This window comes from Bubalus bubalis, chromosome 3, assembly GCF_019923935.1.
Source record: "Bubalus bubalis isolate 160015118507 breed Murrah chromosome 3, NDDB_SH_1, whole genome shotgun sequence".
NCBI classification, from domain to species: Eukaryota; Metazoa; Chordata; class Mammalia; order Artiodactyla; family Bovidae; genus Bubalus; species Bubalus bubalis.
Genome location: NC_059159.1, coordinates 43052587 through 43078746, shown reverse-complemented (window position 1 = coordinate 43078746; position 26160 = coordinate 43052587). Strand labels below are relative to the sequence as shown.

Below are 26160 nucleotides of genomic sequence, written 5' to 3'. Positions count from 1 at the left end.
CCTCCCACCCAAGAAATAAGATTATTCAGTGAGCCTGAAGAAATATATTAAATATACTTTATTTTATAAACAGAGCTGGCTCTAAGCCAATTGGTCCTGATGTTGGGGTAAGGGAGTGTTGCAGGTAAAAAGGGGTGCAACAGACTCCGGCTTTCAGTTTCTTAGCTCAGAAATTGCAGCAATCCCTGTAGCTCCTTGCAACCATTCACAACATCTGGGATGGACAGCAGAGTCTGGGAAGAGATTCAGAAAAGGCAGCTCAGGGTCACAGGCCAGGAAGCACCCTCTTAGAGGGGAGAAAATGGAAGCCACAGAGAAGCCCACAACAGTGAATCAGGGCCCAGCTCTCAGCACAGGCTGCGAATCAGAGCTATGCTCATCAGTACCCCCGGCCAGGCCTTATGCCAAGTACCTAAGTTGCATCAATGCCCTCCCTCCTTTACCTCGTAAATATGCTGAACAGTGTCATCTAGTTTCTTTAACTCCTCGTCAGAGCGCCGCAGATTCTCTTCCAGGATGTTTCTCTAAAAAACAAATAGGCTGCATAAGTTCTATCCTTAAAAGAATGACATAGCTTGTGGAGAAAGGTAGACATGGCAGGGAACTTGCTAGAGGAGATGGGAAACAGCCCTGGAATGGCATGGAAATCCTTACGTGGCTCTGGAACTTGACCATGAGTTTTGCCTTCTCATTTTTCATCTCCAGGAACATCACCCTCAGTTTATCCACCTATAGATACGTTCAGATGAGTAGGGGCACAGCCTAAGGTTCCCACCAGTTGCCCAGCTCTTTTGGTTAACTCTGAGTCACCTCCTGGGAGAGCCACACTTTCTCCTGGATCCAGTTCGTGTCCATGGGCTGACAGTCGGGGTTCTGCTGGCCTGCCAGGGTCTCTTGGAGCACCTTAGTCTCTGTCTCTGCACGCCGAAGGGAGCGGGTGAGCTGGGTCACCTCCTCTCTAAGCCTCTGGGGATGAGAATGGAGAGGTATCTAGTTGCGCTCAAAGGTCCTCTCCATCCTTACCCCATGTGGTGAGCAAGGGTAGACCAGGGGACCCAATTCCCACATCTGGGACCCTGGCTATAGTGACACAGAAGGCAGAAGCCAGGCATCATGACAAACGTACTATGAGCTCGCCGCTCTTGTCTATCTGCTCCAGGATCTTCTCGTTTTGCTGCTGTATCACTTCCTGGAGTTCCTTTTCATTCTGTGAGGGAAAAGGAGGTGAGAAGGCAGTGGGAGAGCTGACTTCTTTGCAGCCCTTGCCAAGAGATAAGATTTCATGCCTGACTCATGCTCAGTCCAGGTGATACCAATTACCAACACTCCAATTCTTCCTCTAGGGCTAGGTCAGGCCAGGCACATTTCCCTGTAGAGAGAGCTCTGCTAGAGTTCCTGACTTCTAGGTCAGCCTGGAAGATGGGTCAGCCTATAGCTGGTTCCCAATTATGTGAATTGTCTGACCCCAGGAAGGGCAAAACTAGGGCAATGGTTGGAAAATCCCCACCACCCAGATTCCTGGGGAGACAGCAGCTCCCAGTGGGCCCGCACAGCTGCCCCAGTTCCTCATGGCTTCACTTCCAGGCCCCTCCTCCACCTTGTAGCGCAAGCACAAGGTCTGGTTCAGCTTCTCTATGTCCGCTTCCTTTGCCTTCTGGGCTTCCTGATGCTGTTCTTCCTGGGCCTGCAGCTGAGCCTGCAGATCGCATCTAAGGGAGGGAAGAATTCAGTATTATTCCTGCCCCCACCAGGGGCTGGCTGGGCCCTTGACATTAAGGGGCTGCTCACATGACCTGCCCTCTCTCACTAAGACTGCACTCCACTCACATCTTTTGCTGCAGAGTCCTGACAGCCTCTTCTTTAGACTCCTGCAGCAAGGAACACAGGCTCTGAAGTTCCAGAGTCTTAGTACCCATTTCTGCCAGGCTCTTCTCAATGCCTGGGGTTTCTGAAAGAGAAAGTACTAGATAAGAGACAAAGCCCTTTAGCTCTGGAAGGAAGAAGTACATAGCCATCACTTCTTCCACACTCATCCATGTTCCCCACCCATAGGATTTGAATATCCGGAACATTACCGATCCCCCAAAGGCAGAACTGAAATAAGCCCAAATAGAATTGAGGTTTTTAGAGCAAAGCACTTCTCACTGCTTTAGTCTTTATCATCACAACCAGATCTAGAAATGAGGCAGGATCCCTGGAGCCCATCCTAACCTGTAGGCTCAAGGGAAACTGTTGATGCTACTCTGGTGAAAGCACTCTTGTCACTTCCAAGCAAGGGCACAGGAGTGGATTCTGGGTCTGAAACAAAAACCAACCGTGGCAGAGGGCCCCTCTGGTGACCCCGTCAAGGATCTGCCACTACAGAAACCAGGGAGAGACAGGGTCTGTTGGCAGCATCTTCAACAGCTGAAGATACCAGGAGCAGGGTCCCAACTTTCCCACCCTTCAATTCCAGGGCCTTTAACCTTCATCTGCCTCTGCTGTCTGGGGACTTCCCAAGAAAGTGCTGTCACTGGGCGGAGGGTGTTCCTGGGAAAGAGCACTGGCTGTGCTTATCGGGAGGGTCTCTGGTTCAGCCTGAGGGCAAGGGAGAAAAAATGTCAGCTGCTTTTCAGGGTTAGTTGAGTTCTCTGAACTTACAGGTACTCACTAGCCATCTCCGTGGGAATGCTGTTCTATCTATCACCTCTCTTCTCTATCTTCAACTCTTCCATTAGTTCCTCTCCCTGAACTTAATTCTCTCTTGCTAGAACAAGAATTTTTTTTAAAAAGCCTTCTTTTTACCTTAAGTACCCTTTTAGCTACTGCCTTTTCTCTTTCCCTTTAATTTAAAAAAAAGAAAGAAAAGCCTACATTTCTTGCCTAAAATTCCCACCATCTATGGAATCCCTGGGCCACTACACACAGGATTCTGCCCCACCATTCCACCGTTATTGGAACACCAATGGCATCCTCATTATTTCGTGCTCCAAGGGCATCCTTACTTTCAAATGCAGTGGACTCCTTTCAGATCTTATTTTACCTGACCTATGTAATAACCAATGACCACGTTCTAGTAGATATTTCATTTTCTTAGCTTTTGTGACATGACTCTGCTTCACAGGTAGGACTCATACCTTTCTGGCTATTTCTTCTCTCTGTGCGGAGGTCTTTCTTTAACTGTGGGCTCCTTTTGGTTCATACTTGATCCCCTTTACACTCTAATTCATTCCTCACATGGCTTCACCTCAGGAGCTCCACAGAAACATCCACTTCTACACTGATGATCCTTCAATCTGTCTCTCTACAATTGGACTTTTTCCCAATCTCCTGGTGCAAAAGTTCAACTGCCTGTGAAAAATCTACCAGTTTGCTCCATGGTTCACCTGAAATTTACTATGTATAAAGCTGAGCTAACCATTTTTCCTGTCCCACCCCACTTGTATTTAAGATCCTAGAGCAGGGGGGCAGCAAATGACAGCCTGTGGTTTAAATCTGGCCTGCCACCTGTCTTGTAAATAAAGTTTTATTGAAACATTGCCACATCCATTTATTTACATACTCTCTATGGCTGCTTCTGAGCTACAAAGGCAGAGTTGAGTAGTTGAGACAGAGATCACATACCTTGCAAAGCTGAAAATATTTATCATATTGCACATTACAGGAAAAGTCTGCCAACCTCAGTTCTAGAGAGTGTTGCCATCTTTCCAGCAAAAAAGATCATCAGTCACTCTTTCACCTTACTCCTATATCAAACTGGTCACCATATTCTATTACCTTCTGTTGTTATGTAATTTTTAAGTCATGTTTGACTCCTTTATGACCCCATAGACTATAGCCCTCCAGGCTCCACTGTCCATGGGATTTCCCAGGTAAGAATACAGGAGTGGGTTGCCTATTTCCTTCTCCAGGGGATCTTCCCAACCCAAGGATCTAACCCACGTCTCCTGCATTGTAAGCAGATTCTTTACTGCTGAGCCACCAGAGAAGCCCTCTATTACCTTTACTTCCTTAATATGTATTGAATTCATTCAATCCATCCCCTCTTCCATATCCCTTCTATAATCGCCATTAGTTCAAATCTTCAAAAATCTGGCCTCCTGCCTACTTCTCCAGCCTCTTCCCCTTGTCATCCTTGCCCCATACAGCTTCTATAATCCACTCAATAAAGGGCTACTTCCCAGGCCCCAAACTCACCACATTCCATATGAGCAGAGCCTTGGCCTTGTTCACCTGGTTAGTCCCAGCACCTGACCCAGGTCTTGTTACAGGGCAGACACTACAAAAAGTACCCCTAATGCCTCTATGACTTTCATATGCTGTTCCCTCTGCCTGGTGGGCCTTCCTGTATACCCACCCCTGCTCTACAAACTTATAACCTCAAGACTCTGCCCAAGAGTCACCTGCTCTGAGATGACATCCTAACTCTCCAAACTAAAGCTGATGCTCCTTTCTTTGTGGCCATTCAGACAACCTTCTATCACAATCGCAAGTCAAAATGACAAATTTACATCTGTCTGTCTTCCCAAGACTAGATTTCTGTGCTTATCACATGCTGGGGAATGGGGTCAGCTCATAAGCAATTTGATTTCAGGATTCTGGCTCTGCCCTTAACTGTTGAATAAGCTAATTAACTCTGCAGTCTGAAAGATATCCACCATTTACTCTGCAGTGTGCACTGTGGGGAAGCCAAAGAAGCAATGCTAAACTTCTGCTTGCTATAAACACAGTCTAGCAGAAGAGACCAAACATCCAAGGAAAATTAATACAAGTGAAAAAGGAGAGTAAGCTCATGAGAAATATAGCAGGAGATCACTGAGTCCACTGATGTTTGGGAACATTTCAAAGAAGGTGAACCAGGGAGGATTTTAATAGGAAGGAAAAGTCATTTCCAGTTTGAAGATAGAGGAGAATGAACATGGTAACAGCCTGCATCCGGGTAAGAATGGAAATGAGATGTGTGTGTAGTGTGAGGCAGTCTAGTGGGAGTAAAGAGTTCATAATAGGAAAGAAGGAGACAGACAACAGGCTGAAGATATCCTGTAGGCAACTGAAAGTCACTGAAGGTCACAGAGATGTAACAGTATTTTAGGAAGACTATTCTATACAATAAAGATACAACTGGAAAAAACCTCAGTAAACCAAGATTAGAAGGGAACTTCCTCAACTTGAATCCTTTTCAGCATCGGGGGGGAAGTTCTAGCTAATGCAGTAAGAAAGGGAATAAAAGGTTTACAGACAGGGAAGGAAGAAATAAAACTGTCTTTATTTGAAGATATGATCGTAAGGGAAGAGAAGGAAACCCCGTATCCTACCTTCTCCTTTAGTTTCGTCTGTAGGAAGAGGGTCAGGCTATGGAGTTGCTCCGTCAGTACCCCCAGCTCTTGGGAATACTGGCGCATCTTCTCCAGGTCTTGCTGCCGTGTTTCCGCTACAATGCTGGCTAGTTTAACTCTGAAATAAGGAAGGATATAAGGAATTTTAGCGTTGAAATAAGGAAGGGCTTCCCACATAGCTCAGCAGTAAAGAATCCTCCTGCAATGCAGGAGATGCAGGTTCAATCTCTGGGTCAGGAAATTCCCTGGAAAAGGACGTGGCAACCCACTCCAGTATTCTTGCCTGGGAAAACCCATGGACAGAGGAGCCTGGAGGACTACCATCCATGGGGTCAGAAAGAGTCAGACACAACTTAGCAACTAAACAACAATAAGAAAGGAACAGAGAAGATGGCCAAACACCAGGTGACCTTCTCCAAACACCTCCCCAAACTGCCCCCACAGAACTGCATTCAAAGAGAGAAACAAGAGGCTCTTGGGACCCTGGTATGATTCCCTTCTTGGAGACTTCCACTTCCAGAAGCAGGCCTGGGAAAGAAGTCCTCAGGGAGAAGCACTGAGAGGTAGAGATCTTACCTCAGGTTCTCCACGGTGTCCTTGAGGCCCTCACATTGCATGCTGCGCTCCCGGAGCACTTCCAGCGTGGTTTTCAACTGACACTCAACCTGGCCCAGCTCCAGGTGAGCAACCTGATTCTCCTGTTCAGCAAACTGGGGAGATAGGAGAAAGAAGGCAAGGAGTGAGTGGGGGCAGGGAGGGGAAATGCATCCAAGTGGGACACTTTATAGAGTCCTGGGATCAGAGGCTTTTTCCAGTCCACAGTCTCAAACCTCACATCGGTACCATCAGGGAAGAGTCACACTCCTGCCAGCCCCCCTGCCCCAGGCCACCTTACTTACCTCCAGGGTCTCCTTCAGGTCCTGCACCTCCTTGGCCAGGACCGCCTGTTGCTGCTGCAGCTTTGCCTGCACGTGTTTTAGCGCCATTTCTTCCTTTTGCCATCTGCCAGAGACCTTATGTGAGATTCCACTGGTCCCCTGTTCTGGGTGCTCACCGCCACCACAGCCCAAGAGGAACTCACTGAGCAGCCTGCTCCTCACTGTTCTGGGTGAGCCGGCAGAGCAACTCGTCCTTCATGGCCAGGTCCTGGGTACAATGGGCATGCTGACTTTGTAGCACTTTTAGCTGACTCTCTGTGCTGGCCAGAATCTGCAGCTGAGCCCGGAGATCTAGGCCAAAAGGATCCTAATGACGACATGTGGTCAGCAGGCCCAAACCTCCCCACACCTCTGCTCCAAAACCAGTGCTCTAGAGCAGCTACTGCTCTGCTGCCACACCCCAAGCCTCAGCAGGGTACAACTGCTTGCACCCATGCACACCTGCTGCCAGGCGACTGTTTTCCAACTCCAGTCGTTCTAATTGGCTTTTGCAGTCCTCTAAATGGGAAGAGACTTGTTCCAGCTCCCTGGAAACCTAGGAGAAAAAGATAGTTTTCTTCCCACAGTTCCTCCTGAATCAGGAGTCCCAAGACTTAGTCCAGTTTCTCTTTCCAGACAGGACAGCCAATCTCTCCTTGTTCACTGCAGCAAATAAGTCTAATCCTCAGGAAAAAGCAGAAACAGGAGAAAAGCTGATGAAGAAGGTGTGGAAGACCACCTAACAGCAAAGGGACTGGCTGGTCTCCAAAGCCACAGATGGAAAGAAGATAGGTCTAGGGGAAAAGGCTCATCAGAAAGGCCTTTAGTGGAGGAGGAAACCAGGCCTAAGCAGTCCCCTCTCCTGTGTACCTGCTGCTTTTCCTCAATTGCAGCATCACGTTCCTGCAGGGTCTGCCGGCTCTTGGCTGTACATTTCTCCGTGAGTTGTCGAAACCGGCTCAGCAGAGCTGTCCATGTTACATACTACCGGGGGAGGCAAATAGGTCAAGAGAACATGCTTGAAAAAAGACTTCTAAGAGGGCTGGCTGTGAGCAGTGAGCAGTATAATGCCCGCCGATACTCACATCCAGTTGCATTGCTATCCAGTCCTGTTGCAAGGCTGAAGTAAGACTCGCTGTCTGCTGAGCCAACTCTTCTTGCTCAGTGTGAAGCCCTACCTACATGAGAAGGATTGCCAATGGAAGTGCCCCTTCCCATTGGATACTGGGAAGCATGGGTACATGACCCCCTCCCAGTGTGTCAACGTGGATCCCAGGAAAGAAGATGCCCTCAATTACCAGTTGGGTCTGGGTCTCCTTCAAAAGGCCTCTGAATTCCCCCATGGATGCCAGGTCCTGTTGCAGTTGGCTGATGCGCTGGCTGGCGTGTGCACAGAAGACCTCTAGCACTGTCTCTGCCTGTTTAAATAAGAGGCTCTGAGGACATCGTGCACAGAAGGAAACAGCACAAAAAACTGTAACTACCCGTCACACCAGTAGCTGAGTTCATTACTCCTCAAGGGCAGGCAGTTCTCAGGCCACCCATCTGTGACTCTAGTCAATTTGTATTCCTGCAGGAACCTTAGGAAGAGACCTCCCTCATCCAGGAATCAAAGCCTGACACCTTACCACATCCTTGCCTCTGAGGGCCAGTTCCTCTCTGTGCTTTGCCTCCTCCCTTTCTGCTTTGAGGCTCTGAAGCCTGGCCTTCAATTTCTTCAACACATCAAAACAGCAGGACACCAAGGTTTCTGCACGCCGAGTCTACAAGATAAGAATCAGATACTGTGTCTGGTTTCTTTCTTTGGCTGAATTTCAGTCCCACCAGAGGCCTCTGCCTCCATCTTCATGCTGCTTACCTCTTGACTCAGAGCAGTCTTATCTTCATCTAAGTGCAGCAAAGACAGGTGAAGCAAGGATATCAGCTCTCTACAGAGGAGCACCCATGATTGCTGTAGAGGGAGAAGAGGTTAGGCTAGATCAAATAAAGTCATTAAGCAGGAAGTAAGCAGGGACACTGGAGGAAAGCCACTGACCCCAATTTCAAGCTCCCAATAAGGAAGAGATGTTCTTAACAAAAGGAAACCTCTCTTCACTCCCAGGTTTGAGTACCATCATCTGCTCACCACTCCATTCTTGATCTTCACAGGAGACCCAGCAATGGTCTAAGGTCAGTCAACACTTACCATGACATTTCTGGCTTGCTGAAGAGCCTGTCCAACCTCCTGGCTCTCCTGAAGACGCTGAGGTTTCTTACTCATCTAGCCGGAGAAACAGGGTTGTTCCTTTTGCAGAAACAGTATGCAGTGCCAGCACCTTGTTCCCCCTCCCACCCACTGATATACAGGAGCCCTTCCTATTAAAAGCAGGAACAAAGCTCACGGCTTGATGAAGCCAAGCTAGAAAAAATCCAGAGGTAGGTTAAAAGCAAAATTACTTTTTTAATTAAAAGTAATCTAAAAATTACTTTTAAAAATATTTTTGGGGGCTTCCCTGGTGGCTCAGTGGTAATGAATCCACCTGCCAATGCAGGAGACATGGGTTTGATCCCCGATCCGGGAAGATCCCACTTGCCACAGAGCAACTAAGCTCCTGTGCCACAACTATTGAACCTGTGCTCTGGAGCCTGGGGGCTGAAACTACTGAGCCCGTGTGTCACACTACTGAGCCCTCATGCCTAGAGCCTGTGCTCTGTAACAAGAGAAGCCACCGCAGTGAAAAGCCCACGCACCACAACCTGAGAGCAGCCTCCACTTGCTGCAACTAGAGAAAGCCCATATAGCAGTGAAGACTCAGCCCAGCCAAAACTGAATAAATAAATAAAATTTAAAATAACTTTCTTCTGATTATGTGTTTACTATAAAATTTTAGAAATGGAAAAGTGAACAGAATGGAAAAAGATTCATTATTAGTTTTACCACTGAGAGCCGTGATTCTCAACCAACAGTACAGCATTCACCCCAAGAGATTTCAATATACTTCCACACCAGATTTCCTTGCTATAGGGATTTGCTATAACTGATGAGTCTATTACCTCCCTCAGGTGTCAGAGTGAAAAAAGTTGTAGACTACGGATTTAGAAGGAAATTACTGTATTCAGTAAATTCTAAGATGACTATCTTTTTACTTTTTAACACCACTGACATTGGTATGCTTTTAAAATTGATAGTATCTTAGATTTGATGAAAGACAGTAATGCTTAAGAAAAAACACAATTGGTTTTGAGATTGAGATACATAAATAAAATTGGGGTCCTGCTTTTCCTGGGATTTCTTTGGAGGGAATGATGCTGAAGCTGAAACTCCAGTACTTTGGCCACCTCATGAGAAGAGCTGACTCATTGGAAAAGACTCTGATGCTGGCAGGGACTGGGGGCAGGAGGAGAAGGGGACGACAGAAGATGAGATGGCTGGATGGCATCACTGACTCGATGTACGTGAGTCTGAGTGAACTCCGGGAGTTGGTGATGGACAGGGAGGCCTGGCGTGCTGTGATTCACGGGGTCACAAAGAGTCGGACACGACTGAGCGACTGAACTGAACTGAATGTCATTTAGCTCTGAGTTTATGTTCACTCTCCTCATTGACAGCCCGAGACTAGGATATGTGCTTTAGGAAGACCTATCAAAGTGGAGTATCACTCATTTTTAACTTCTGCTGATATTTTACTTCACGTCAAAACCTCTGAGAGGTGAAACATGATTTCCTTTTACCATGAACTTACATTAAACTTATTTTTACATGCTATTAAAAACTCTTCAGGGGACCTCCCTGGCAGTCCAGTGGCTAGGACTCTGTGTTTTCACTGCAGGGAGTACGGTTTTGATCCCTGGTCGGGGAACTAACATCCTGCATGCAGTAAGGCATGGCAAAAGACAAACAAACAAAAAAAAACTCCTCATGAACATATTTTTAAATAACTGTAGAATATCTACATTTTATGATGTACCATTATTTTCTTTTTCATGTTTTTAAAGTTATCTGTATGTGGAATGTTCCTCCCTTAGGATATATACCTAGAAGTGGAGTAGCCGCTGCTGCTGCTGCTAAGTCGCTTCAGTCGTGTCCGACTCTGTGCGACCCCATAGATGGCAGCCCACCAGGCCCCGCCGTCCCTGGGACTCTCCAGGCAAGAACACTGGAGTGGGTTGCCATTTCCTCCTCCAATGCAGAAAAGTGAAAAGTGAAAGTGAAGTCGCTCAGTCGTGTCGGACTCTTAGCGACCCCATGGACTGCAGCCTACCAAGCTCCTCCGTCCATGGGATTTTCCAGGCAAGAGTACTGGAGTCGGGTGCCATTGCCTTCTCCCAAGTGGAGTTACTGGGTCAAAAAGTTTGAACTGCTTTAAACAGTTTAAACTGCCCTTAGAAAGGCTGAACCCATTTAAAGGCATAATGTTCAAACAAGAGGAAAAAAAATGTTTAAGTAATAATAATGTTAAATATAACTGTTTTAAGGCATTAAAAAAAAGGTTCAACCAATTTATGCCTTACTGATGATGGGGCAATATTTACCACCACTATCTATTTTATTCTTAGCTATTTCATCAGAAGAAAATAGCATTTCATGTGCAATTTGCATTTATCTGATCATCAAAAATGGTAACCTTCTCAAATATTTATTTACCATTTTAATTTTCTTAATCTCTAAGGTCTGTTCACTATCTTAGAGCAGATGAAAATTGTGGTGTGCTATGTGAAGTAGATAACTGTGATCTCAAAGGCAGCAGAGCCATAGAGAAACTTCAAAGTTCCAAGAGAAAAGTGGGAAGCCTTCATTACCACTGCAAGACATACATCGCCTAGGGAAAAGCCTAGTGCTGGAGCAGCAGTGCTGAGTCACGACGCTGCAGCAGTCTGGATGTAAGGAGGCAGATCTCCTGGCGTCCATCACTCCCGGCCCCAGCAAAGCAGGCCTCCCTCCTACTGTGTTTTACAGTAAGGACATGGAGTTCCCCACTGAGCCCTGGAACAGGGCACGCATACTGCTTAGGGCTGGGCAGTCAGGCCAGTGATGAGATTAGCGTCAGTGAGGCAGCCAAGCGGCAAAGACATGAAACTGTGGTGGGGAATGGCTGAAGGTACTGTCATTTCCTCTCTTTGGTTCTGCTTCAGTGGTCTCTCAAAGGATTTGGCAAGGTACAGATGGTCAACTTAGGGTCGGGGAGAACAAGGTCAAGGACCAGAGGAAAGGATACAAAAATAAGAAAACACAGGAGAGAAACTGAGCAGCTGGAAGAATGATGCGCCTGTGGTTTCCAGGATTTTGGCAAAAGGTAAAGTCATTATTTGAGGATATTTTCAACCCAGAGAAGACTTTTGTTTGTTTGCTTGTTTTTTTGCCAAGCTGAGTGGCTCGTGGGATCTCAGTTCTCCAACCAGGGATTGAACCCCGGCCTTCGGCAGTGAGAGCATAGAGTCCTAACTGCTGGACTGCCAGGGAATTTCTGAGACCATCTCTTCTTAGCAGCAGCCCCTATTATCTCAACAGCCATAATACAGAGGGTCTCGGTTTCTTCCCTGACACATTCCCTTACATCCTCAACCTATGCTGTCACAGCAAGAATCCTCTAGGACAATGGTCTTTAACTGTCATCCTCTGGTATCTCCTACAATAATTTTGAAAGATGGAGTACTCTGATGTTTAAATTGTTCAAAGGCTGTAATTTCCACCACCTTATAAATGTTGACAGTTTGAAATAAAACTGTTACATCACCCCCAAATATACCCAATGGTATAAATATTACAAATACCATGATTTATTATCTGTTTGATATTTTAAAAAAATACACACACAACCACTTTAACAGTCAGAAATTTTATATCCTTTTTTCTCCTTGAACCTCAATTTTTACTCCTCTCAGAATTTTATCCTAATGTAATATATTTTTACACTTTAAATCAAGATCTCTGCAACAACAAAAAAAGTTCACCTAAACTGAGATAAATTTAAAACATTTTCTAATTCCTCTGACCATAAGACTTTACGTAAAAAAACTCTTGGATGGACAAATATTTTCATCAGTTGTCTATGAATCACTATTATAATTAAAATCATAAACATACCTAGTAAAATTTTACTGGAGATCATTCACTGATACTAATGAAATGGATAAACCAGCCCTCTCCTTACCAGTTCATGTGTCTGTGGATTATTATAATTCCTACAGTAAGACATAGTTCAACAACGATTCCATGTTTGATGAAAGTGAAAGAGGAGAGTGAAAAAGTTGCCTTAAACCTCAACATTAAGAAAACTGAGATCATGGCATCCGGTCCCATCACTTCACGGCAAACAGATGGAAAAACAATGGAAACAGTGACAGACTTTATTTTTTAGGGTTCCAAAATCACTGCAGATGGTGACTGCAGCCATGAAATTAAAAGATGTTACTTCTCGGAAGTAAAGTTATGACCAACCTAGACAGCATATTGAAAAGCAGAGACATTACTTTGCCAACAAAGGTCCATCTAGTCAAGGCTATGGTTTTTCCAGTAGTCATATATGGATGTGAGAGTTGGACTATAAAGAAAGCTGAGCACAGAAGAATTGATGCTTATGAACTGTGGTGTTGGAGAAGACTCGAGAGTCCCTTGGACTGCAAGGAGATCCAACCAGTCCAACCTAAAGGAGATCAGTCCTGGGTATTCATTGGAAGGACTGATGTTGAAGCTGAAACTCCAATACTTTGGCCACCTGATGCAAAGAGTTGACTCATTTGAAAAGACCCGATGCTGGGAAAGATTGAAGGTAGGAGGAGAAGGGGACGGGATTAGATGGTTGGAAGGCATCACCGACTCAATGGACACGAGTGTGAGTAAACTCCGGGAATTGGTGATGGACAGGGAAGCCTGGCATGCTGCAGTCCATGGGGTCACAAAGAGCTGAGAGACTGAACTGATCTGAACTGATGCCTATTTTCCATTCTTATAGGTACAAGATTTATGTGAGGGAATTCCCTGGCTTTCCAGTGGTTATGACTCCAGGCTCCCAGTGCAGGGGGTATGGGTTCAAACTCTGGTCAGGGGAATAAGATTCTTCATGTTGCATGGCATGGCCAAAAAAAAAAAAAAAAAAAATCTGGCAACAGGGCATTTGGAAGATGAAGATCTAGAAAACAATTCCTTTAAAACGTCCCTTGCTGTTGATGTATGGCAGAAACCAAAGCAATATTGTAAAGCAATTAAAATAGATGATTAAAAAAATTTTTTTCAATTAAATTAAAAAAAAAAAAACAAAAAACACCTTCCTTGCTTACATTCCCTGGAAAATCTTGATGCATCCCAGGGGTATAGTGTGTGCCCACAGCTCTAAGGGATCTTCCAGACCCTCAGCTTCCATACTCGCTTTGTGGACGAGGGCCCGCTGAGGCCCTCCACGCTCCGGGAGGGACTATCTTACCTCGTTGGGAAGGGTGCCGGTCTGCGTGCTGCTGTCCTGGACTTCGGGCTGAGGGCCACTCTGCTGACTCTTCCAGTCCCGCAGCTGGCGGGAGAGAACCTCCAGGATGACAAGAGAATTCAGCAGGTTATCTTCCAGGTCATGCCGAGACAAGGCAGTCAGATCCAGAGAACGGCTGTGGTAGGAACAGAAGAACATGGGAAGAAGAGAGGGAGAGGGATGGGAGTGATGGATCCAGGCAAATGAAGCCCCGGAGCACAAAGATACAGGACACTTACCCCCACAGGAGGTGCTCTGTCTCAGAGGCACTGTCCTTGGTGCCCACCAGGCCTGTCTGGGATGTGTTTGTACTCCTTTCCTGTTGTGCTGGGGGAGTAAACCAAGTCCCCACCGAGCAAGCAGAGAAAGGGGTAGTGCCGACTGCAGCATTCTGAAATGCAGAGGGAAGGGATAAGCTCTGGCGGAGATTTTCTAGCATGACTGAAGTATTGACACCTTTTTCCAGCCAGGCCAGGGGTGACATCCAAGGCCCTACATCAGAGCCAGGAATGCCACTGGCATCTTTTCCTGCTGGCCCAGGAGCCACCTGTGATTCCATTTCTCCAGGATTTGGGCTTGGGCATGTGGATGGAATATCATCTGTATTTGACACAAGTGCTTGATGTCCCAATTCAGCCTCCTCAGGGAGTATGGGAAAGCTCATTTCCCTCTCCTCTATAGCTCTGTGCTCTAAAATATCCCCTTCTGGGTCCACATGACTGACAGGGCAATCTGCCGCTAAGGCAGTTGAAGGGGAAAGCCAGAGCAGGGAGGAAGGCAACAAGGTGTTACTTTCCGAAGGAACTAAGTCCTCAGGCTCAGCCTCAGTGCTCCTGTCCTTCAGGCTTTCCTTGGAGCAATGTAACTGCTGCTCAGAACAGGGATTTGGTGGGGACTCCAAGAGCTGGGATGGAGGATCCTGAAATGCAGGTATCTCAGGCATACCAGGAACAGTTTCTGAAAAGCTGTCTTCCATACAGAAGTCCACCCCCTTTCTCAGCAGATCTCCTGGCCTCAGAGGCTCATCTAGAGAGAAGCTGTTTCCCTCTGCCATGGAATCTAGACGGTCCGCAAGTGTAATGTCTTGCTGCTGCCTCCCTGGAGAAGGTACAAGGACCATGGTTTTAACCACATTGTTGTCCCGTGGGTCTACTCCTTTCTCACAGGTTTTGGGAGTAGAGTTGGTTTGGGGAATCAGATTTAGGGGCTGCTCATCTGATTCGTGTTGATAAGCTTCTAGCCACTTTGAGGGATGGTCAAACTGTTCTGAAGGGGAGTCTGTCTTCTTAGCATTGACAAAATCTGGCGGAGATGAGTTGTTGCTGCCTTCCTGCCAAAGAAAACAAAAGCAGTTGACTAAGACAGTCAATTCTAGTTCGCAATATACAATTATGGGCTCAGGATATTGTCTAAACTCAGAAAAGGAAGAGTTCTTACTACCTTTGCCTAGGTAAGAACTTGGCTAAGCCTTGCTGCTTACTAAAGAGACCCAGTAGAAAAGTTGGGAAGACGTTCTGGGTCCTTCCAAGTGAACCAGGTTATAGTATAAACAAGGCTAAGATATTCTGTCCATGTCATATGGAGATGGTAGCTTGAAAATGACGCTCCTCTTCTCCAATCCTAACTCCAACCTAATTCTAGGGTAGGAGGAATCCCTGGCTCACGTTCTCGAGTTGGTATAAGATTTTCTTCTTTTTGGAACAGATGAGAAATTCGGGACTAGAGTTAGAGAGCCCTTGGCCCACAGAGATCCATGTATTCTTGGGAGAAAAGGCAACATTGACCTATGCTAGTGACCTAGTCTCCCTGGGTGCAAGCGCTGAGGTTTTCCTGAACACATGAGTTGAAGCCATTCAACACTTGGAATCTGAAGAGCTCTAGCCTTTGTAGCAGAGGAGAATGAAAAGCAGAAAGACTTCTTCCTGGTGCACTGATAAGGGACTGCTGCTGCTAAGTCGCTTCAGTCGTGTCCGACTCTGTGCGACCCCACAGACGGCAGCCCACCAGGCTCCCCCGTCCCTGGGATTCTCCAGGCAAAAACACTGGAGTGGGTTGCCACTTCCTTCTCCAATGCATGAAAGTGGAAAGTGAAAGTGAAGTCGCTCAGTTGTGTTCGACCCTCAGTGACCCCATGGACTGCAGCCTACCAGGCTCCTCCGTCCATGGGATTTTCCAGGCAAGAGTACTGGAGTGGGGTGCCATTGCCTTTTCCAGATGACAACCTCTCAATTGGCGGTTCACAGGAATACAGACCACTGAACTTTCTACCACTTGCAGGACTGCTGGTTTTGAGATTCAATGAACAACAATAGGAAAATATGAATATACTTATGTGGATCTAGTAGCCAGAAAAAGGACAAACTCTGAGATAGTTAAGAAAGGTAGACCCTACACAGCTGATGGAAGAAAGAGATGACAATTTGCAACCCAAAAAATTTATGAATATATAAGAAAATCTGAGTACAACTCACACACACAAAGACTTCCTGGAAATAATAAATGTTACTTGTATTTATTTATATTTAAATTATTTTTTTGTTTTGTTTTGGCTGCATGGCATGTGAGATATTAGTTTCCTTACCAAGGATCAAACTCATACCCCCTGCAGTGGAAGTGCAGCGTCCTAACCACTGGATCGCCAGGGAATTCCCATGGAAATAATAAATATTACTTTTAAAGAAAAAATTTCAGTAATATGAATTGAAAGAGGATGATCAGGGTTAAGACAGGAATTGCTGGCCTGAACAATCAAGTGGAAGAAAACCTTTAAAGATACAAAGAAGTGTAAATCTGAGGGAAAAGCTAAGAGAATTGGGAGATAAATCTAGTAAACCTAACATGTGAATAAAAGAATCTCCAGGAGAAAAGAGAACACCCATAGGTCTGGCACTGATTAAGAAGTATTAGAAGAAAATTTCTCTAAGGTAAAGAAAGATTTGAGTTTGCATATTAACATAGCTCGCCAAGCTCTAAGCAGGATTGATCAAGGAAATGAAAAAATTTCTAAACTACCAGAACAACAAGATATTTTAGAAGCTTTAGGTATAGAGACTAATTATTTATTTAAAAAAAAAAAAAAAAAGAAAGAGTCAGACTTATATGAAATTTCTAATTTGCATCAGTGGATGAAACGTAAGATTGACCTAAAAAGGGCTTCTGATATTCTAGCAGTGTCCTTGGGTATTGGTTACAATGATGTGTGCTTTACACAAACTTGTTAGGCTCCATGTTTTATGCACTTTCAAGTATTTTATTGCAAATTTTTAAGTTTTTATTTCAAAGTGCTTAAGAAAAAGTAGAAAATAAAGGGATGGCAAAGAGATATCAGGCAAAAACAAAGAGAGCAGAGGCAGCAATATCAGTATCAGACAAGGTAGAATGTAAAGTTATAGCACTTCTGTGACAAGACAAAATTAAAGTTATATGATGAAAAAAAATAATCAGTCTGCACTACATAGCCCAAAAGCTAAACATACAAACCAAACACTTTTAGAAATGTAAAAATGCACCTTAAAGCGTTTGCTATGTTTATTAAGTTCCTATTTATTCCTTAAGGAGTAGACATTTGCAAATCATATATCAGAAAAGGGGTTAATATCCAGAATAGACAAAGGACTCCTACAACTCAACAACAACAAAAATAATCCAATTTAAAAATGGGTAAAGGACCTGAATAGATATTTCTCCAAAGAAAATATATGAATGACAACTAAGCATATGAAAGTGTGTTAGTCACTCAGTCGTGTCCTACTCTTTTAAGACCCCACAGACTGGCAGCCTGCCAGGCTCCTCTGTCCATGGGATTCTCCAGGCAACAATACTGGAGTGGGTTGCCGTTTCCTTCTCCAAGCATATTAAGAGATGCTCAAAAACTTCCAGAAATGTCCAGGACCAGATCATTTCACAGGTTGAATTTTACCATTCAAAGAAGACATAATACCCATTTGTCTCAAGCTCCTCCAAAAAATTTAAAAGAACACTTCCTAACCCATTTTACAAGGCCAAAATTACACTGATACCAAATCTGAACAAGGATAACACAAAACTCAACAGATCTGGCAGACTGAAAAACGGGCAAGGACAGGGTAATTAACTATCTGCTTATGGATATAACAGAATGTGACATTCTTTGAATAGTAAATATGCTTTTTTTCATATGTTCACGGAACACTCAGAAAAAATTCACCCTATACTTGGCTAAAAAGACAACAGATTACAGTCTGATCAAAATGTAAGAAAATAAATTTAAAAGGTGACACACAATGGTTTTTAAGCACTTGGAAATCAAGAATCCCTCCTAGATAGCCCCAGGATTAAAGATAAAAATCAAAAGAAAGTTATAAACTAGCTAAAAAGCATGACAAAGGATGATTATAATATAAAAACACTTAGAAAACAATGAAAAAGAGATAACCCAATAGAAAAATAAGCAAATAATATAAATAAGCGTTTGACTATCTCTCGGAACGGATGAATATTGGCTCATTCTTGCAGCTGGCTGACTTCTCCATAAGTGAACCCTTATTAAGAGGAGACCACTAATCAAAGTGATGGTATTTCTGAGACGTTTGGTAAAGACTGAAAGGGGGAGGAGGTGATAAAAACTAACACCTAAATAGAGATGTGGGCTCTCAGTGGATTTCCTTTAACGACCCTAGGGCACCTCTCTGTTGGCCTGAATAGATGTAAATGGATGTCATCTAGGCAGAAAACTTCATTATCGTTATTAATTACGTTCCAGCCCTGGCCCTCTGTTCCTCTGAGCTCTCGGCCTAGGCAAAGAGCCCAGTCGAGAGACTGGCCAGGCGAATCTCACCTGCAGCCCCAGTTTGCATGGTGATGGAGTCGGCGAGTGTGGGGGCCCTTTTCCAGAGTTGGTGGGGGCGTCGAGCTGCAAGGCAAGTTCTCGAAGAGGCGTTCTCATAGCTGCTTTTCCCTAAGAAAGAAGAGAGTATGAAAGTAAGCCTGGGCTCTGCCAACCGGCCCTAAGACGCTCTCCTCCCTCAAGCTCAGGAGTAATAAACAAGAGTAGGCTCCAACCCCAGTGCTCCGAACATCAGGACCGGAAAACTCCACACGCTCCCCGCCTCAGGCTCGACTCTTGCTTTCCAAGACGCTCGGCACAGCCAGAGACCCCCGAAACCCCGGTCTAGGTCTCTCGCTCTATGAGGCCCTTCGGCTCACCGGCTGGGGCGAAGGCGACAGGCTAAGACTGAGTTTTTTCATCCGCCACATCTTCAACACAGAAAGCGGGATGAACACCTCCCACACGTAAGAGACGACGCCATGCCTACCCGCCGTCTTTATTTGAACCTGCTTCGCGCTTCCCGATTGGCTGCGAAGCCTCAGTGCGTCAGGCGGGCGCGTCCGCTCCGGACTGGGGCCCGGCGGGCAAGGGCGGGGCTTGGATTGGCCCCGCCCGGCCATGCCCACGGTGGGCGCGCGCGCGCGTGTGCCCTGCGGTCTGATCGCCAGCGTCAACCCTTGATGCGGGCGGTGGGAGAGGGGCGCTCAACGCCCAAGGCCAGTCTTTCGGCCTCACCTCCGAGAGCGTAACGGGTAGCTGGACGGTCGAGGAGTCCATCCCTCTAGTTTCTAGAAGGCCACTCTCACTCCCAGTCAAAAAAGTCCCCGTGGCCTGGCCTTAGAAGTCTCTCGCTCAGGTTTCCCACAGTTACTTTAGCCGTGACCAGCAGGAGCCGGCCGAGGGGTCTAGAAGGGAAGGTAAGTGGAGTGGTTTTTTCACTTAGGTTGCTCGGTCCGCGAACAGGTCCTGCGTCCGTGATGGCCTCAAACAGCCTGCGCTGTCATTTAACCCCTCCAGAATTTCTGGTGTTTTCTTAGGACTTACCTCAGAGCCCGAAACAAGTTTACTTAAACAGTCATAGCTCACAAGTATTTGGACATTTATTAGGCACCTGGCACTCTTCCAGATGCCTTTTATATCTTATCTCCTTTAATCCTTAAAAGAACTATGAAATAGGTGCTGTAAATATTCCCGTTTTACAGACATAGGAACTGAGTCACACTTAATGTCTTTTGTTCAATGCCCCTCAGGTAGTAAGTGGCAGGGTACAGATTGCCACCCACACTACCAACTATATTCTATTGTCTCTTGAGACCCGTGTGGGAAACTAGCTACTGGAAGTGGGATTGATTTTGGAAAACAGCCTAAAGGTAAGTATTTGGAGTTATAGTTTATTATGAAGTATGTTCGTTTCAACACTCACAGGCACCTTATTGACACTCTGAAGTCATAATGAATTTGGAAAAGGCAATAACCCAGGGAGGAAAAATCATAATGTTACAAACTTCAGGGCTCTCAGGGGATGGGCTCTTCTGTATTATCCAGTAGCAGAGCCACTAGCCATGTGGCTACTGAGCACTTCAAATGTGGCGAGTCCAAACTGAGACTGTAGGAGTAAAACACAAACTGGATTTTGAGGACTTTGTATGAAAAAAAGAGAAGAAAACCTTATTTTAAAATGTTGATTACATGTTGTGAAAGTCACTTAGTTGTGTCTGACTCTTTGTGAACCCCATGGACTATACAGTCCATGGAATTCCCCAGGCCTTCTCCAAGGGATCTTCCCAACCCAGGGATCGAACTCAGGCCTTCTGCATTGCAGGCGGATTCTTTACCAGCTGAGCCACAAGGGAAGCCCAAGAATACTGGAGTGAGTAGCCTATCCCTTCTCCAGTGGATCTTCCCAACCCAGGAATTGAACCTGGAGGACAGCAGGCGGATTCTTTACCAACTGAGCTATGTTGAGATATTTTTAGATATATTGGGTTAAATAAAATGCAGTACCACAGACCGATGGCTTAAACAACAGAAATTTATTTTTTCACAATACTGGAGCCTAGAAGTGGGGTCAAGGTGTCAGCAGGGTTGGCTTCTTCTGAGGCCTCTTACGCTGAGATATTTGTTGGTGGATCAAGTCACCAGGTCTCCTAAATTCCAGTCTAATACTCTTTACTATTTTAGAAGCCATTAGTTTCTATTTCTAGTATTGTTTTTTTATCCAATGTGAAGTTCTGGTCATGACAACTTTAGAAATATGTAATAAAGCTTAAAGTCTCTAAAGAGAAACAAATGAGATAGTCAAAAGGCTTAAGGATACATTATTTATTTATATCTCAACCTAATTCTAAAAGAAAATAGAGATAATCTAAGATTTTTAAAAAAGGATTAAAACAGAAAAATGAAAATAAGAAAAGTAAAGGCAGAAAAGGAAGATGGAACCAAGAACATGGCTAGCATACAAAACATAACATGAGGTCCTAAACACTTGCTGGAAGTAGACCACAAACTGGGCCCTCAGTGGTCTAGCATCATATGAAAAGAAAAACAGACTCTGTTGAATATAAATTGTCTTTAAGGTAAAAACCAACCAGCAATTGAGGAAAAGCACAACTGGGTTCAGAGAAAATTTTCTCACATACATCCTTATATAGAACATTACGATCTATAAACATCCTTTACAGTATCCACAGCAATTAAATTTCATAGGGATTTTCATATGGATTGTCAAAGTGTAATTCAGATAAAGCAGTTCTGCAGAGGTCAATAAAATGCCATCTATATACAGGGAAAATCTGGCTTAAAGTAGGGAAAAAATTAATAAACAGTACTCAGAATACTTCCCAGACTCTCTTCAGATATGACTGAAGAATAATGAAAGTAAAGCTTTTAGGAAGTTAAAGAAAAATGAAAAGAAGTCATGAAGGCCAGAAATGTATTCAAATTTAAGGTTCAGATGATTTTCCTATAGGAAAAGTTTCTTGAGTTACATCTCTTATCTTAAATCTCAAAGTTGATGTCATGCCTCTTAATCCATTAGTTTGCCCATCACAAACTAAACCCTTGGCCATCTAGGGAAGAGATCAGTTTGAGAATACTTATGTCTTTCAAAGAGGTTTTGTTTTGGAAAAAATGTGGATAGTTATTCCAGTTACCCCTAAAGAAGACATGTAACCCACCCATGTTTCATTTCTTATTCTCTTCCTCACAGTATGCTATTAGATTAACTTTTTAAATTTTTAAAAATTAGACTGACTTTGGGCCCTAAATCATGTTTTTACCTGCATATTTAGGGGTTGAAATAAATGCTAGCTTTTGAGATCTCTGAAAAACATTCATACTGCTTCTGACAAGCCTATTAAACATATAAATAGCACCTTGGGAACCCATGAAATGTTATTGCTCATGAAAGGAAACATGGCACAGAAACAAGAAGGAAAAGTGGAATAAACTTCTGGCTAAAAACTGCAGGGTATAAGCACCGGAGAACTGAAATAAAGGTAAAGGTCCACACTCTGATCTGAGATTGAGAGATAGGTTGTAAGATGAGGCAAGGACTAGGGCATCATGGCTGCCAACAGCAGAACACCCAGTCTGAACTCTGGCTCAGCACCTAGAGAAGCAGAATGATAAGAGGCTACAAAGTGAAAACAAACTGATCATCAGGTGGTCACAGTGGGCTGGCAGTGGAGGAAGTCCTCAGGTTCCCGGATGGGCCCCAACTCCAGTAGAGGAGCTCAAGCCAGCCTCGGGTGGACCAGGAAGGATTCCAGATTACAGTCAAAGTCCTTGAAGAACATGGACTCCGATGATGGACTAGACTGGGTAGCTTGTGTCTCCAAGACAAAGTTCACTGGATGCTTCTGTAGGAGCTCTGGGTCAAAGGCCACACCCCGGAAGAAAGGGTGGACCTGGAAGTGATGCAAATAACGTAGACGGTGAAGGGGATTCTGGTGTAAGAGCTGAAGGAAAACAGAGCATGAAGGATGAGAGACTGGGATATGAAAGGGACGAAACAAAGAAGCTGGAAAAGGAGAATGAAGTTCATGGATCTGTGGAGGGCAGGGAGAAGAACCCAAAAGAACAGAGATATGTAAAAGTGGGAGAAATAGGCTAATTTCAGGGCAGCAGTAGGAATAAAGGAGCTGTATTGATAAGAGAGCAGCACTCTCTCAGAAGTGACCTGCTATGGATAGGGACGAGCTTTGGAGGATCAGCAACTCAGGTATAAAGTCTGAAGTGCTAGTTAGAAGGCAGCTAGTGAGGTAGTACTTGATCAAGTTGGAACAGCCCCCGTACCTGCCCACCACCAATAACTAATCAGAGGAATGAGGACATATCACTTCAGTGATAGGCAAAGAAGTGAAAGGTTGTTTGTTTTGTTTTGTGAAAGGTTTTTGTAGTGAAGTCGTGCTCGCCCTTACCTCGTGGAGCAGGAGTGAGAGCCCCTGGTTAAGAGAAGATGGGATCTCAGAGTCATAGTGGGTCACACTTGCCAACATGGCCACATGATCTCTCTCTGCTGGCACCGGGAACTGAGTTAAGGGGTGGGAAGATGTTATTGCTTAGTAAGAATAAGGGAAGATTTCTTAACATCTTCTTTCTTCCCACCAGAAAGCAACTCCTCTCTTCTTTGCCCAATGTCACTACCATTCTCTCACCTTTCCAGTTGACAGAGAGAAAAGCAAGACACCCAGGGACCACCAGTCAGCAGCATGGTTGTAAGGCCCTCCACTCAGGACCTCGGGTGCTACAGATTTGAAAGATACTTGTCACTGACATCTGTTGGCATTCCTCCTGCCTACTGCTTACCCATCAGCTTTAGCTTCTCTCTCACCCATGTACTGAAGAGTGCCACAGATAGTATAGGCGCGGGCTCCTTGGGGCAGGTGGCGGGACAAACCAAAGTCTGTCAGTTTCAGATGGCCTGTGAAAAACAAGGCATCAGCACCACTCTGTTCCAACCCTCATCAGTCATGACTTATTTCCAAACTGCAGTGCCTCTTATTCTGGGACTAGAAAAAGAAATGACTTACCTCGTTCATCCAGAAGGATATTCTCCATCTGAAAAACCACAGGTGAGAAGTTATTATTCATTCTCTTCCTTTCACCCCTTTTTCATCATGTATCCTCAGCTGAAGAAGACGCCCTTGCTCAGCAGCCACGTCTATACTTGGAGGGCCCTTGCCCAAATCCTTAACACCCACTAGGGTCCCAAGGTCAACTGTTCTCAGCAGCTCCTCCCACCTTCTTGGACCTATTGGAACACCTTACTGAAGTCCCTCCTCAGACAAAAACAAAACATTTAGTTACCTTCACATCTCGATGGATGATGCCCAAGTCATGGAGATAGCCTGTGGACGACAGCAAGCATGAGGGTTACTAAAAGCTCTTTGTCCTTTCCAATCTCCCTGATAGCTCCCACCCCGTTTCTATCCCTGTTGACTTCAATTCTCTCCTGCCTCCTCCCTCCCTCAATTCCTTCCTCATTTCCATTACCACTCCTGTTTCACTTACACAGCACCAGGATCAGCTCAGCAGCAAAGAGGCGGATGGAAGCCTCAGTCAGGCAGCCAACAGCAGACCACAGGGAGTACAGATCTGTGCTGCAGTAGCTGCACACTGCAAAGCAGCAGAAGTCTGGGCAATATTTGGGGCCTACTGTGCCTGGGCGCAAGGCATTGTATGCCTCCTGCCCAAACCAATGCCACCTGCTGTCCCCTCCCCCTTTGGGAGAGAGCAGTACTACAAGAAGGGGAACAGAGCAAAGGCAGAACAAGCCAAAGGGATGGGTAATCTCAGGTGGGGAGTACAGCAAAAGTACCCTTGGGAATGAGGAGAGAAGCCAGTTACTCACTAATGAAGAGGTGTCGTTTTCCCTGCCAGCTGTCCCCCATACTGTGTACAAAAGGATGCTTAATCTGTCGCTATGGACAAAGAAGACAGAAGTGAGGAACATTGAGGATCAAGGCAGCCAGAAGTCAGGCTTTACCTAGTTGTGCAGAAAGGAAGCTGCTGCCCCACCTCTCAGTTCAGGCTGCCTGCCTGGTACCCCACTAAGGAACACAGTGGATGTGCTGGAGAGTTTTCCCTCAGGACCTAGAATCACTCTACTGATAGCTGCATTTCCCGAGGTCTTCTGGTTACAGCAGAGGGAGGGGTCAGAGTCAGGAAAAGCAGGCTAGCTGGACACAAAAGGTGCTTTCTCCACCTGTAGTTTGGTTCTTCCGAAGATCCTTTCCAGAGCTGTGTGCATACTGCGTACCTGGATGCTGACCTCCTCTTTGCACTGCCTCAGGATGTCCCTCTGTAGGACCTTTGCCTTGGGTACCACCTATAAAAGGAGAGGAATGATGCTAGAGGGCAAGTGTTACTATACTGTTTATTCCTCCCGACCTCTCTAGAATCAAGGCTGAGGCAGGGACTAGAGAATGTGGGAGTGTCTTGATCCCTACCTTCACTGCAAATACTGCTTTCTGGCCACAATCTAACACCTTGAGGACTGTTCCAAAGGAGCCTTTAGCCACAAGGCCTAAAATCTGTACAGAGAAGTGGAGAACAGGGCAGTTGAGACTCTGTTTCTTGATTTCTCCCTGAGACTGAGACCCTTTCCAGGGATTCCATTGACCTACCTTTAGCTGCTGATGCCCACTAAGGGGCCTAATAGGAAATTCCGGCAGAAAGAGGTTGATGAACTGAGGCACTGGCCATTCAGGCAGCGGCTTCTCTACTAGCAGTGGGGCTGGCTCCAGGGGCTCCCGGTGCAGGAACTGATGCCCCCGTAGTCCCCACAGTTCTTTCACACCTGACCTTGTGGTCCCCACACCTGACCAGAGGCTCTTCCAGCCTTGGACCCAGGGGCCCCGGATGTTGCCACCCTGCTGAGAACCAAAGGAGCCACTAAACCTTCTGCCCCTGAGGCATTACAGGTTCTGCCCATCTTTAGCAGGCACTCCCTCAAATCTCAACCCTAAAGACATAGATTTGACCCAGGCAAGATGGCCACTGCCCTTGCATCAAGCCAAGGTCTGGATTTCCTGGACACAATGAAAATCCTCTAGGAAAGGAATATTTGGACATTTCCCCCATATGGCATCAGAAATTCAGCCTGCACCTCTCAGTATGGGGCTGGGATAGCTACTTTGATACTAAAGCCTCCCTGCCCCACCCCCACAGTGGACACTACCAGTCAACTGCCAGGCCTCAAGCCCATGCCTCTTTCACCTCCCCTAAAGAAGCTGCCAGAGGCCCCACACCCTACCTTATGAGAAGCAGCCATCTGGGCGTGGTGCCCCTGCCGGCAGCTCACTGCTCCCATCCCCAGCTTCTGCCTCCTCTCTCCTGCTAAATCTGCTGTCCCAGTTACATAAGCAATTCCTCCCCACTGTGCTGTTACACACAAGCCCCGCCTCTTTTCCTTGCTGTTCAAGACTAGAGATGCAAATGATGCAGTCAAACCTCACTCTTATCCCCAAATCCTATGGCCCTGGTGAAGAACAGCTTAGAGCCAGGACTAAATATGACAGCATGGGACCCATGTCACATAAGAGCTGGGAAATATCTGTGATATAGCTTCAGGCAGGAGGAAAGAAGCCACCCTCAGAGTGGCAGCTAGGATTGGTGGTTTCTTGGATTGATAGAGAGAAAAGGATACAGGCTGAAACCATACACTCAATACAATTAGG

The 26160-nt window shown here is 45.6% G+C and overlaps 2 protein-coding genes and 1 long non-coding RNA gene across 9 annotated transcripts; 1 reads left to right on the top strand and 2 right to left on the bottom strand.

Annotated features, from left to right (window-relative positions):
• Positions 1–40: 40 nt before the first annotated feature.
• Positions 41–19019, bottom strand: SPAG5 (sperm associated antigen 5). Of its 2 annotated transcripts, none has more exons than XM_006042189.3 (24): positions 18856–19019; positions 18488–18607; positions 13911–15001; positions 13633–13807; positions 8418–8492; positions 8091–8183; positions 7861–7995; positions 7531–7650; positions 7318–7410; positions 7103–7216; positions 6695–6788; positions 6397–6544; positions 6215–6317; positions 5892–6025; positions 5295–5433; positions 2466–2577; positions 2212–2298; positions 1828–1948; positions 1598–1709; positions 1127–1207; positions 811–966; positions 655–729; positions 444–524; positions 41–233 (listed from the first exon to the last, which is right to left on the bottom strand). In XM_006042189.3, exons 1-24 carry the CDS (start codon positions 18904–18906, stop codon positions 162–164), a joined length of 3582 nt encoding a protein of 1193 aa, XP_006042251.3. In that variant the 5' UTR covers positions 18907–19019; the 3' UTR covers positions 41–161. The 2 variants fall into 2 exon arrangements, with proteins under 2 accessions (XP_006042251.3, XP_044795439.1); XM_044939504.1 differs by lacking the exon at positions 18856–19019 and adding an exon at positions 18712–18849.
• A 77-nt stretch (positions 19020–19096) lies between these two features.
• Positions 19097–20360, top strand: LOC123332683. Of its 2 annotated transcripts, none has more exons than XR_006549642.1 (3): positions 19097–19395; positions 19729–19848; positions 20301–20360. It is a non-coding gene; the product is annotated as an uncharacterized LOC123332683 (long non-coding RNA). The 2 variants fall into 2 exon arrangements; XR_006549641.1 differs by lacking the exon at positions 20301–20360 and adding an exon at positions 20226–20285.
• A 132-nt stretch (positions 20361–20492) lies between these two features.
• RSKR (ribosomal protein S6 kinase related) lies at positions 20493–26025 on the bottom strand. 5 transcript variants are annotated; one of them, XM_006042186.3, is made up of 12 exons: positions 25737–26025; positions 25108–25356; positions 24931–25014; positions 24741–24809; positions 24333–24402; positions 23993–24115; positions 23789–23829; positions 23512–23539; positions 23313–23402; positions 23137–23225; positions 22900–23010; positions 20493–22437 (listed from the first exon to the last, which is right to left on the bottom strand). In XM_006042186.3, the coding sequence occupies exons 1-12, from the start codon at positions 25791–25793 to the stop codon at positions 22213–22215; spliced, it is 1236 nt and encodes a 411-aa protein (XP_006042248.1). In that variant the 5' UTR covers positions 25794–26025; the 3' UTR covers positions 20493–22212. The 5 variants fall into 5 exon arrangements, with proteins under 5 accessions (XP_006042248.1, XP_044795438.1, XP_006042250.1 ...); XM_044939503.1 differs by having other exon boundaries at positions 20493–20625; XM_006042188.3 differs by having other exon boundaries at positions 23993–24097.
• Positions 26026–26160: the final 135 nt, after the last annotated feature.

Excerpts from the sequence above, each read along its gene's own strand:
- SPAG5 (XM_006042189.3), bottom strand. The coding sequence starts at position 18,906 with ATGTGGCGGATGAAAAAACTCAGTCTTAGCCTGTCGCCTTCGCCCCAG. Across the intron at positions 6,318-6,396 it reads AGTGAGGAGCAGGCTGCTCA|ATGGCAAAAGGAAGAAATGG; the intron begins GTGAGTTCCTCT and ends GGTCTCTGGCAG. Across the intron at positions 1,949-2,211 it reads AGTTTCCCTTGAGCCTACAG|AAACCCCAGGCATTGAGAAG; the intron begins GTTAGGATGGGC and ends TTTCTCTTTCAG.
- RSKR (XM_006042186.3), bottom strand. The coding sequence starts at position 25,793 with ATGGGAGCAGTGAGCTGCCGGCAGGGGCACCACGCCCAGATGGCTGCT. Across the intron at positions 25,357-25,736 it reads AGATGGCTGCTTCTCATAAG|CAGGGTGGCAACATCCGGGG; the intron begins GTAGGGTGTGGG and ends TTTGGTTCTCAG. Across the intron at positions 22,438-22,899 it reads TCTCACTCCTGCTCCACGAG|CTCTTACACCAGAATCCCCT; the intron begins GTAAGGGCGAGC and ends GTTTTCCTTCAG.